At 41.8% G+C, this 12,656-nt stretch overlaps 2 protein-coding genes across 3 annotated transcripts; one reads left to right on the top strand and one right to left on the bottom strand.

The window, feature by feature from the left end:
• Nucleotides 1–276: 276 nt before the first annotated feature.
• On the bottom strand, nt 277–4,720 carry LOC118407322 (CAAX prenyl protease 1 homolog). The gene is made up of 4 exons (XM_035807786.1): nt 4,514–4,720; nt 2,286–2,432; nt 1,436–1,522; nt 277–285 (listed from the first exon to the last, which is right to left on the bottom strand). The coding sequence occupies exons 1-4, from the start codon at nt 4,604–4,606 to the stop codon at nt 277–279; spliced, it is 336 nt and encodes a 111-aa protein (XP_035663679.1). The 5' UTR covers nt 4,607–4,720.
• Nucleotides 4,721–4,877: 157 nt separating this feature from the next.
• LOC118407323 lies at nt 4,878–12,575 on the top strand. Of its 2 annotated transcripts, none has more exons than XM_035807788.1 (8): nt 4,878–5,225; nt 6,318–6,599; nt 7,003–7,031; nt 7,265–7,463; nt 7,844–8,136; nt 8,501–8,646; nt 9,598–9,698; nt 11,008–12,575. In XM_035807788.1, the coding sequence occupies exons 2-8, from the start codon at nt 6,353–6,355 to the stop codon at nt 11,475–11,477; spliced, it is 1,485 nt and encodes a 494-aa protein (XP_035663681.1). In that variant the 5' UTR covers nt 4,878–5,225; nt 6,318–6,352; the 3' UTR covers nt 11,478–12,575. The 2 variants fall into 2 exon arrangements, with proteins under 2 accessions (XP_035663681.1, XP_035663680.1); XM_035807787.1 differs by having other exon boundaries at nt 6,311–6,599.
• The last annotated feature ends 81 nt before the right edge of the window (nt 12,576–12,656 follow it).

Genomic DNA, 12,656 nt, shown 5'->3' with positions numbered 1-12,656 from the left:
CACTACCGCCTGGCCACCCTGTACGGGCAGCGGCAGGACAGGCAGAAGGTGATTCACCACTTCACCATCGGGGAGGAGAGGGATGCCAACAGGCTACCTGTGTTTCTCGAGGTCCCCGGATTCATCAAAGACCCTGCTAAAAAGGCATATGAACAAGTCATGTCACTGTGAGCTACAAGTGATCAATAGTATTCGAAGGCGTCCTATTGTTGTAACACTCCACGATGAGGAAAAATCATCAATACAGTCAAATACATTTCCTGAATTGATTAAGTATCACAGCACCTGTCAAGGTATAGACAATCTACAATTTCATATATTTTTTTGTCATCCTTTCAAAGGATCTGGATGTATGGAAAATGAATGTAAAGTTACAATGTATTATATCTTCAGACCTCTGTAGTGCATGATGGCACACAACGTAAAACAGATTTCTGCAATTATGTTAGTAAACAGGAAAGTAAAAATATGTTATCTGCTTGCAAAAAAGTAAATTGTTTGATAGCTATAGTGATAGTAAGCTCAGCCTGTTAATTTTATCATTAAATTTTTGCTTGTACAGATTTGATAGATTGTTTGGTGTTTCCACATATATGAAGCTATGAATGGATTGTAATGATACTTACTTATGTATGCATATGAATGTTTGTAGTTCTTTAGATGTCAAAAGTTAAGGTTGGTTATGGGCCACCTGACAGTTTTATCTGGTGCTGTAGCAGAACTCCCATTTCTATGTTTTATGTTCTATTTTCTGTTCCGTAGACATGTTTTTTTTTTCTTTTCCATGGTCTTGATCAAAGTGCAAGTAGATCCAAAAATGTACTTCGAGCCCTGCTAAGAGACCACCAAGAATGGGAGGTGGTCCTCAAATAGAGTTGGTCACAATGTACATGTGTACAGATAAGAGGTGTGATGCTGTCAATCACCACATAGCAACCCAGCCCAGTCCCTAGCAACCAAAAGCCAGGCTGTGGTGGGCTGTGATGACAATTACATACATTATCCATATATGGAAAACCCAGTTCCCTTGACTTAAAGCTATTGTCCATCAAGCTTCTAGAGGGCCGGCGGCTGTTGGGCGGGCTTCTATAAGCGAGATTTAATCAGGCTAACTAGAACAGGTCAGTCTGTCACTTGTACAGGTTTGATTGTATATCAACAGGCAGGTGGTCCTTATGTGCAGGTGGTCACTAGTACAGGTTTGACTGCATATCAATGGCCAGGTGGTCATTATGCAGAGGTGGTCACTAGTAAATATGAATGTCTAATAAAGCAATAATCAAGCATAATCAAGCAATGGATAGTGAGTGAGTGAGTGTCTAACTGTATCTTCATTTATGTTGAAATCTAAATATTCATAGGCTTAGCAACATCGGACATCAAGGTTTTGACATTCGAAAGAAAGTTGTATTCTCCAGTTACTGACAACACAAACCTCATACTTGGGTCCGTAGCCGAAGTATCCTGTTATATCCCCAGACACCCTCCATAGGAACGGGATCCCACCCAGCAGTAAGATAACCTGCAAGGAATAACTACATTAAGTTATTCTTCTGTAGATGATAATTCTGATCATTCTGGTATAGAAATAAACCCATCAGGTGTAACACACAATAACACTGAAATAAGCTATGATAGGAATTGGATACTTTTGATACACATGGCTAAGTACTTTAAAACAAATCGTTTTAGTCCAGTTTAAAATTACTGTACAAGTTAATTATTTTTTCTTTTCATCCACTAGACCACTTGTGGTCATTTGTGCATTTACTGATGATTTAGTCATAGCCTTTTGGCATAAAAATGCAATAAAGATTATTACAATGTTTTATTATAGTAGTACTGTCAGACTTTTAGCTGAGATTTTATCAATTTGGGGGCCCAAATTTCTTGGTGAGTCGCCGTAAGTGATATAGGTGCCACTACTGTAGGGAGGTCCGGGGGCATCCACTTTCCAAAAAAATTGGTGCAGATTTTTCAAGAATTTTGATTTAAAATGGCGCATTCTAAGGTATCATGAGGGCCAAAATTTACTGTCAGAGAAGTCATTGTAGAAGACTGTGACCACAAATGACCTAGTGGCATCCCTGGTCAATCAGAATTTCATGCTTGTCAGAGGATCTGCTCCCCAGTGTAAGGGGTCCAATGTCTTGTAATTTTAAGAAAAGCGTGCAGATGATACCATAACGCATGCCTGGCTAAAAGCCTAAGTACTGTACATCTAGGTCTAGACTTTTCTGTACCAGTACCCACCCCAAGTAAGCATGTGATAGGGGATAACTCACGGTCATCTCCAGCTGTGAGTACAGCCCCGCCCAGAAGCTGAAGCCGTTCTTGTCCAGCTGGTACAGCCGCGCCTTCTCAAACGTCTCGTGTTCCAGAACCGACCGAAGCTCCCAGGGGATGTCCTTGGTCGTCTTGTAGACTTCGCGCTGGGGAAGAAAAGAGTTCATGATTGAGAATCAAACATCCCATGACTCATACTTGTTGAAAATGTTGACATTAGAGTCTTTCTTCAAACAATATAACCAAGTTTACATGCTCCACTCTAGGGCTAGCCTAATGTTGGATGCCAGGGCGGCCGTGCTACACGTCTCAAGCCCCTTGGACCAGAGAAGCCATATGGCCCTGTTTCCATGGTTGAGACGCGGCCACTTACTAGTATCATCAGGGCTCGAAATACCACTTGCATATGCATGTTAGTGCAGGTAAAATTGGAGCTGTGCAGGCATTTCTGGTGTCTACCTGCACCTAACCTGCACTGATTTCAGTACTTGGTTTTATAAATAAATGTCCTATGATGTAGTTGTATGTAGATTGTTATTAGCTGCATTGACTGTTACCACCTATTAAGTATAAAAGAAAAAAATAGCAATGATTACTTAACAATTTTAGTATGATCCATACTTCCTAAATTCTGAGTGGTGCAGGTAAAATTTGTCTGGTGCAGGTAATTTTCAATGTTACCCGCACCAGTGCAGGTATGCAGAAAAAAGTATTTCGAGCCCTGATCATCTTTCACATTTCTCAGGGTCTAACTCAGGGGCCTGTGGTAAAATTTCCTTGGCAGCATGTTGGCCCTAGAGCCTTTTGTTATTATTGTTACTTGGTGGGCCGACTATTCTCTCTTGGCAGCCAGGGGCTGAGCTTACAGTCAGTGGGGCTAATCGCAAGGGTCTGGAGTGAGCTGCCATGCGGCGCCACTAAGGAGGCCCTAGGAACAGTCTGGCATCCAGGCTAGTGTCAGGCACCCCCAGGGTCCTGACTTTTGTCAATGTGTTGATGCCAGCCTGCAATTTGAGTTTTGAAAGATTGGACTATGGACAGCTCAACCTTGGCATCATGCCAGTCTCTGGAACAACTCATCCAGTGAGCAAACTTGGATGCAGGTCACATCAGGACAAACCCCTATTGTCACAGATTAAAACCATTCATCATGAAATGATGAAGGGAACAAAGGAAATACAGTATGTCAAGTTTTAGTTACTATAGTAGCAAAAAAAAGTTGTGTTTCCGCCCACACACTAGCACTTTCCAGGTACTGTCCTGAAAAAATTAGGGTCGGTAGCTGGTTGGTATCTTCTTTTAATTTCACTTCATTTTATTTATTTTTTATTTCAACCTAAGTGATCCGGCAAATGCATCAGGCGCTGTTTTTTCAATATCATATTGTAATCATAGTCAGATATCTAATATTTTACAAGCATAAGTATATCAAGAAACTGAACAAAGAAGTGTGTTCAACACATTCTCCCACCACTTACTAAAATGTACAATCAGGGGTGCAGTGCTTAGCTAAAGAAATGGTCTATGTCCTTAGTACTGAAGCTCTGTCCTTTGAGTACTGAAACATGCAAAATAAATATGTGAGCATCCACAGCCTGAATTCGGTTTCGGGGCGGGTTCGAATCCCAGGAGTCAGGATTGTTGTATCTTTCTGTTTCTACTCCTTTCTTACACTGAAGCTCTTTCAAGTAGCATGCAAAATATGTGAGCATCAACGGCCTGAATTCAAACTCTCAACATCCTCTGCAGAGGCAGCAAACCATCCCCTAAGTATGCAGGACTACTCTTTGCAATGGCTATCACCACTTTCCCCAACATGACGTAATGCAGCTAGCATAACAGGTAGTAACTTACCAAAGGCTGATTTCACAAATTGTAAAAAATGGTATGTAATTTGAATAAATTATATGCAGGATTACTCTTTGCAATGCCTATTACCACTTTCCCCAACATAACGTAATGCAGCTGGCATAACAAGTTGTAACTTACCATATGGCTAATTTCATAATTTGTAAAATTATTAATGGTTAACAGTTACGTCCCATTGAATGACCTGTTGCACTTAACACCCTGGCTGTCGGAAGCCAACAGTTGAATGAAACAATCAACTGAGCAGGGTCATTCCGAAGAGAAGTATAGAAAATACAAATGTTTATGCCATCAAGCAATATGTGGTAACGTAAGCTGGTAGCCGCCGCCCCCCTCCCCACCCCGGTAAGAAACTCACCTGTCTGAAGGAAAGGTAGTTCTCCCACAGGTAAACGACCCAGAAGAACAGGAGGACGACCGTTACAAGGTCAAGACCGGCCACGACTTCCATCTCAGCTCCTTCTGACGACGAGGAAATACTTGAAAGGTGTTGAAATCCTTGGTATTAAAAGTGTGTTGGTATCTCGAACGCACAGGCACCGCACACTGAATGAAACGGCGCTAGAATAGTAGATTTCATTTATGGGGGACCCAAAATATTATATCTGCAGAAAACGTTTGAAATATGCTATCATATCTATTTTTGAGTAAGATTATTTACTAATTTTATTCCATGAAAACTCAAATTCACACCATCAACTTCTTGTAAACTATTTGTCTGTCTTTCTGTCGTTAATTTGTTGAACCCCTTCTGCTCAATATGTGATGCTCCAGTCACCTTTGAACTCTAAACAACGTTTTGTTCGCGTTTTCCTGGTTTTCTCACCGGTGTCGACTGCTGCATTCCGTTTTCAGGAGATTTTCAGTGTTTTCATAAGGTCTATTGGTATCTTTTCAATTCTTCCCTTCTCAAAGCTCAGTCTACAAGACAGAAACGGCTTCCAGTATGAAGATTTGTTGCGTAACGGTGGCTTTTTGTTGACATCTGTTGACGTAATTAACTAGATTTGCTGAGGCCACAGTTGACGTTTAACAAGGTTACCAAAACAGCAGTTTTAGTTACCACTGAGGTAGGTACAACAACGTTTATGTATCTACTACATCTTTTTCACTTGTAGTATAACTGTTAAAGTTATATGATATTTAGCTGTTAATTTTTATAGGTAGGGCCACAGCAAGTAAATTCTTAGATGACGTCCTATGCATTATGTAAATCTGATGCGAGAGATGCACAAGGAACCAAGAGTTTGATACCAAGAGAGACTATTGACTCAAAAGCGAACCATGTGTTACTCAGCACCAAGAGACCACGTCTAGCGAAATAATAGACGTTAAACGAGGACAACAACAATAACAACGAGTGTGTGAAAAACAAGATGGGTACACATAATTTTAAAGAAAAGCACTGATCAGGAAAAATGTCGTCCATAGAATTTACCTGCTGTGGCCTAACAAAGTAGCCCTTATACAAGCCCTTATATAAGCCTGGGAGATAACTTTTGAGGGAATGCCCACAAATTAGCCTGACTAAAATCGCGCCCCTAGCGGCCGGCCCTAAGATTGCCGCCTCCCTAGTAGCCTGACTAAAATCGCGCCCCTAGCGGCCGGCCCTAAGATTGCCGCCTCCCTAGGAGGGGGTCATTAAGCCCAGCCGGCGAGAGCTTGTGTAAATCGGGGGGAGGGGGTCATTAAGCCCAGCCGGCGAGAGCTTGTGTAAACACAGGCTACCCACAAATGCCCTATCCAGAGAAGTTCATGCTGCACGAATCTCAAATTTTTGATTGGAATGTGTCCAGGTTGTGCTCCCACATATTAACTGTTACAAATAATCATAAATTTCTAGTCAATCTATTGATCTGAAGTGACACAAATCAAAGCTACATGATGATTTTCAACTGAGTTTTGTTTGTGGGAATTCGCGAAAAGTCAGTCTTGAATGTGCTAGCCTGCAGCTGTTAGCAGTTGTACCAATATAGTATACATCCTAGTATTACTAAAGTAACTCACGTTAGCTCCCGAGAAGGCTTCTCCTACCAAACAGGAGTGAATCAAAGCTATTGTACATCATTGTATTTACTAGTATAGTGTACATGTACATCAAAGTTGATTCCATCTGATATTAATTGTCTTTACTTTTTTTTTATTTTCTTGCAAGAATCCAGGTTGTCTTGCAGGCGTTCCAACTTTAAAGTGCAAAATGGCCTTCGCTGCTCCCATTTTCAACGTGTCATTTGGTGTGAATCAGACATTCCTGACTAAGGCCCTAGAGGAGGGTCAGTATGAACATGCCAAGAAACTTATCATTGAGAACCAGACTGCCTCATATCTGGACGAGGGGTTCTACCAGAGAACACCCCTCTTCATCGTGCTGAGTGGTTTCAACCAGTTCAACGGCAGGGCCATTCCCAGGAACTTGGAGTTGGCTCGACTGCTCATAGTTCAAGGTCGGGGGACGACATTCAGTTTGGGCGATTCTCACTTTTAGTTGTAAACATTGATTTCAATTTCGGTAAGGCTGTTTGAAAATGATATCTAACTTCTAAGATTGCGATGTGGCTATTGACAGCTAGTATCAATAGCCTGAGTATGAATCTTGAAACTTGAATCCTATGTTACATGTTGTTTGCTTACCCATGCTCTCCTGCCTCAAGGTTACGGGAGAGTATTGGAGCCCTGGGAAACTAATTAGAATGACACTCTTGCAATTATGAATAGTAGTATATCCTGTATTTGATCATACTGCTATATGGCTAGTTATATGTTTATGTCTGTACACAATCATACCAGTCTCACATATTTTCACTAAAGGGTTGACTACTAGTAAACATATTTCTTTCTTTCTTGCAGGTGCCAACCCATCACACCGGGTGCCAAATGTAAGTTAAGCTATTTTTTAACCAAGGACATTATAAGTCACATTAATTAGAAACCACATCAGAAGGCAACCTTCCAAATGGTCTCTTGAAACTGAACTACCAAAGATACTGTACTGTATTTCTGATGTACTAGAAGGACAATTCTTTTTGGAAATTGGAAGAGAAATTCTAGCTATTGCTAAGGTATATGTCAACTCTTCAATGAATGATATAAATGTCCCATTATTCCCCAGACCTTAGGTTCAGAGTTCCTGGGTCCTGGGGAAGCGCCGTTACAGCTGGCGGTCGACTACTTCAACGAACTGTCGGAGGTTCCGTACCCCCGCGCGAAGGTTCTCTCAGCGACGGACGTGATTGGTCTAAACGGGGAGGTTGGCATGACAACGGAGGAGTGTTTGGAACAGCTGGTGACGCTAACCTGGCTGCTGCTAGGTTTGTGTGCTTCTTCATTTGTTTGGTTACAAGATATTGAATGTTTGTTTGAACCTTTGTTTATCCATGAAAGCTCAAATTGGCCAGCAGGCCCCTTTTCATTGAGGTCATGAGGGGAGAGGCACGGGTCAGACAACGTATATAACAGAGATGCAGTTTACGTGGGGTGGTGTGGTGCAACAGCAAGGTGTTTGGGCAAGAATCCAGAGGTCCTTGGTTCAAATCCTGCCATGTCATTGATCTTGTGTCTTTGGAAAGGACTTTCTTCACCCAGGTGCGAATGAGTACCTAGCCTAGGTTAGGAGGTTTAAATCCTAATGTCAGAAACAGATGTTATTAGTTTTTGATATTGATCAATTGGTGGATTTTGATGAATCCAGGCCGAGGTGCGGACCCGAATGTCAGAGACAGCCAAAACAAGACTCCCCTCCACAAGACCATGGTGTCCTCAGTCGACCTCCGTATGGCCCAGTGTCTCCTTGACAACGGAGCCGACGTCAACGCTGTGGACGGCTTTGGAGACACGGCGCTGATCTCGGCGTGCACCGCCTTCCCGTTCGGATTGGACGACGACATGTGTGACGACAACCCGTTGGCGGGCGTCGCCTGGATGCAGCAGGGTGTAACCAGGAAGAGTCACATGACCTTTCTTCTCGACCAACCAGGGTTGCAGGTATAATGAGAAACAAACTGTTTTCCAGCTCATAGAATTACCAAAATTTTCAACCCAATCACTGTCTTCTTCAGCTATTTTTATTTGTATCTGTTAGCAAATGTCCTGTAGCCTGGTATCCGAACTTTTATAGCTTCTGAATCTTTTCTGTCCTATCCAAAGCTATCCTCTCCTCTTTAATTGCGGGGAGGACAGAAGAGACTTGGAAGTTATAATAAGTTTGGATACCAGGGAAGAGACTCAGAAGCTATACCAGACTCAGGAAGTTTGGATACCAGGCTAATTGTCCTGATATAGTACTACAAGTACTTGTAGTTATTTTGCCAACTATTACTCTTATTGCACTTCCCTCCCATTCTGCTAGGTGGACATCCAGAACCGGCAGGACCACACGGCGCTGTTTGAGTGCATGGCGCAGGGCGACACCACGACTGCCCAGCAACTGTTAGAGCACGGCGCCTCTCCCAGCCTGGAGGGCAGGGTCAACGACCCCAGCACAGGGATGCCTGTGTACGTTTGGACAATGATTTGATAAATTTGTTTTTACTGTTACTAGTGTTAGTGTTGTGGCATCAAATGGCTGACTGGTTTGGCTAGCACTTAGTCGCAGATGCGATATTGAGAGGTCAGGGGTTTTATAAGTGTCATTTCTTAGAAATTAAGTGGATGGGAAAGGCACTCATTCCAATCCGGCCAGTGTATAAATGGGTACCTTACTTGGCTGGGGAGGTAAAAGGAGAGGGATGGGCTCTACCTTCCAATACTGTGCCAAACACATGGTGGATTAATAACTTACTGGCTCTACAGCCTTAGAAAGGCTATACGACTACCTTTTCCTGTTTGCATACATAATATTATACAGTCAAACCTGTATTACGGGCCACCTCTACAGAGGGGCCACCTGTCCATAGTGGCCACTTTTTGTCGGTCCCTTGGGTATTTTATCTACAAGTTGCCACCTCTATACAGAGGCCACCTGTCTATAGTGGCCAAATTTGTCCGGTCCCTTGAGTGGCCGCTATAGACAGGTTTGACTGTATTCAGTGTCATGTATTTTTCTGTTTCAGGATGGTATACAATGTTTATTTAAAGGGTAGCTGATAGATGTAAACCTACAGTACATGATCCTATCATAGTCCTACATGGAAAGTGTGTGTTTTACATTATCAAGAAGAGCTTGGTAAAGATATTTGTTATCATTATTCATATTTATAACGTTATTTGAATGTTAGAGAAGGTCTTCATTTCCTGAACCTACAAAGTGCCAACTTTAAAGACTTATGGCAAGCTGCCATCAAGCCGCGACATCTACATGCAAGCATGGATAGTGAATGTGTGAGTGATGCACAAAAAGCTCACATTATACAAGGCACTGCTCCAAAAGTTCTGTGTGGTGGGTGGGACAAGTATGAATGTGAAAGAGAGGTTTAATCTACAACATTGCTTCCTGTCTGTGTCTAGCTACGTGACGCCTCTCCTGGCCAGCCTGATGTCCCCCCGTCTGGTGAACTGTGACCGGCGGGACAGAAGTTACCAGTTCCTGGCACATCTCGTGGACAAGGGTAGGTCATAGGTCGTCTCTACCAGACTCCATAGGTCACAGTAGCCTGGGTATCATGTGATTACCAAAATAGATTTCAGCATCTTTAATAGCATGAAAGTTCATCTGTGTTGGTAAATGACATTATGGATAAACTAAACTTTAACTAACCAACACTAACAATAGACTGGGACTTACCCCATATTTCGGCTGACTCCGGCGCCAGTTTTCAGCATTTTAGTTTGATAACTTCAGAAAAAGATTACATGTGGCATCTTGGGGTATAATGGATAGAGTGTTCAGCTTAGAATCAAGTGGTTCCAGACATGCTCTGATGCTGTGCCCTTGAGAAAGGAACACAAACCTCCTCACTTCAGTCAGGTAAAAATGATTACCACAGGGCAGGCCTGGTAGTAATTGTATGGTGCCCAGGCCAGGCTAAGGTCACAGGTCATCTCTACCACACTTCATGTTGTTCACCTTGTAGTGCATAGTGGCACATAGGGCAGCTGTTTCCTTGCTGTTTCAATAGCAAGTTGTTTTTACAGGTTGATAGACCTTCCCCTCTGACATGCTCAAGGCACCTCCTCCAACACATACATATATTGTAATATATTTACACTTCTGTCATGAAGTATAGAGTAATGGAGATCTTGTTTATTTGAGATTCTGTAAATTCATTTCACGGGGTTAATTGATAGACAAAGATCTTTTTTTGAGATTCAAAATACTGTAAATTTATTTTCATGCTATTTCTATTTTGCAGTATGAGTGGAAAGGAAATTTTTGTGGTGTTTTGAAATTTTACTTACCAGAATAACCTTTTTCCAGGCTACTTCAGCACCCCGGAGATCACCAACGAGCTTGTTGAAACATGTATTTCAAAGTTTCAAACATGTCAACAATCCTGTTGGTGATCTCCGGGGTACTGAAGTAGCCTGCAAAAAGGTAATTCTTGTAAGTAAAAATTAAAACTTCAAATCATATAGGAAAAATGATGATATGCCACTCCAAACTGACCAAAAAGTCCTTTAAATTACACGTGCATGTGTTACAGTAAGTCCCCTCACAGGTTCCCTTATCATGCCAACTTTTTACTCTACATGTTCATGATCTCACATTGGAAGGGCCAAGACCCCCCTCTCACACCATCCTTGGCTTTACATTTAGGCTAAAGTAAAATCCTGGCTACCCAGGCTAAATTTTACTTACCATAATAACCTTGTTCCAGGCTACTTCAGCACGATTTCAATTTTGCAGTATGAGTGGAAAGGAAATTTTTGTAGTTTTCTAGGTTTTAAATTTTACTTACCAGAATAACCTTTTTCCAGGCTACTTCAGCACCCCGGAGATCACCAATGAGCTGATCCAGTGGCTTGGTGAGGAGTCCATGCCCTCATCCGACCTGACTCGCCTTCAGAGCCTGGGTTCTAGGCTAGTGCACGCCATATTCGGCAGCACCACCAACAAACTCTCCCAGCTGTGCGCGCGGCAGATCTTCCAAGCTGCCTTCCTCAGGCAATTATCCTCGGATGCTCCTCAAGACGATTACCAAGGAACCTTTTTCTCAGACGACAAGACCTCTCAGGACTTCTGCGCGTGCTTGATGATGATTTCCACGGACCAGCTCCTCCGGTTGATCAGTGACTCGCACCTTCCGCGAGACTCGCTGCAGTGTTTTGAGGTGGAGCTGTTTAAGCACAGGTTGTGTGCCAGGTTCCTGATGTACGAGTGGTGGGAGGGACGGAGGTGTGTCTCCGATGATGAAGACGAAGGAGACTCTGATCTCGAATACTGGTGACGTTGGGCAGAATTTCCAGAAGGGTTTTTAGACTTTTAATAACAATGGTATTTTCAGAAAAAGATTACGTGGCATCGTGGGGTATAATGGTTAGAGACTCTGGGCATCAGAAACATCGGGCAGAATTTCCAAAGGAATTTTAATGCTGGTTGTCCCATAGCCTTTCCCAGGATTCAAACCCAGGACCTCTGGGCCAAATGCCCTGCAGTCACCCCACAATAATGTTGAGGGGCAGTATTTCCATTGAAAATTTTAATGTTTAGTATTTTCATAAACATGTGGCATCATGTGGCATAATGGTTAAAGTGTTTGGCCCAGAATGAATGCGAAGAGGTTCTGGGTTAGAACCATTGACATGCCCTGATGCTGTGCCCTTGGGAAAGGTGCTTTACACAAAAATTCCCTCATTCTATCAGGTGAAATTGAGCATGTAGGAATGTCAGACAGGATGATAAATGGGGGGTAGAAAACTAGCATTTTTAAAATTAATTTTACTACATGTATGTTATCTAATAAATTACAGAAACCAGAAAAACAGAAAAGAGACAAGAACATGTATTTTGACATATATTTTACCCCCGAAGATAATATTACTCTTTTCTGTATTTTGTTGTGAAAGTTGTCAATCCAAGTAAGGTACATACTATTGGTTACCGATATGTAAGTAGTTTGCAGTAATGTGCAAATTAGAGCGTAATTGTATCCAATGGAACTTATTAAAGACATACATGTCATAGCTACATATGTAATGGCATACATGTACATCTGAAAATACTAAATCAAAAGAGTTGTAATTTTTTTGGTATTAAAGGAATTCACAATGAAAACTTATATATGTTGAAGCACAGACTTAGTAAATATATTGAAAAATAAGTTTGCGTCCTCTATTAATTATGTGTATATGTTGATCCCCATAGACGTTGTAATATTTATTGTAAACATGATCATGTAAATATACTATTCAGCCTGTAAATATACCGTTTAACTAAATTACACGTTGTTTTGTAATTGTATATACTGGTAGAAAAGTAACTGGATGCCTATCTTATATCCATACCCTGATGTTTTTAAGACTGTATTTACAATAAACTTGATCCACACCTTTTAATTGGATGAATTCATTAAGTGAATTGTTATGGCTTGCATTGTTTGGGTGTCTGAATTGAGTTTAAAACTCCT

This window comes from Branchiostoma floridae, unplaced genomic scaffold (genome assembly GCF_000003815.2).
Source record: "Branchiostoma floridae strain S238N-H82 unplaced genomic scaffold, Bfl_VNyyK Sc7u5tJ_1297, whole genome shotgun sequence".
NCBI classification, from domain to species: domain Eukaryota; kingdom Metazoa; phylum Chordata; class Leptocardii; order Amphioxiformes; family Branchiostomatidae; genus Branchiostoma; species Branchiostoma floridae.
Note: the sequence above shows the minus strand (reverse complement) of the source record. Positions and strands in the feature narration are given on the sequence as shown.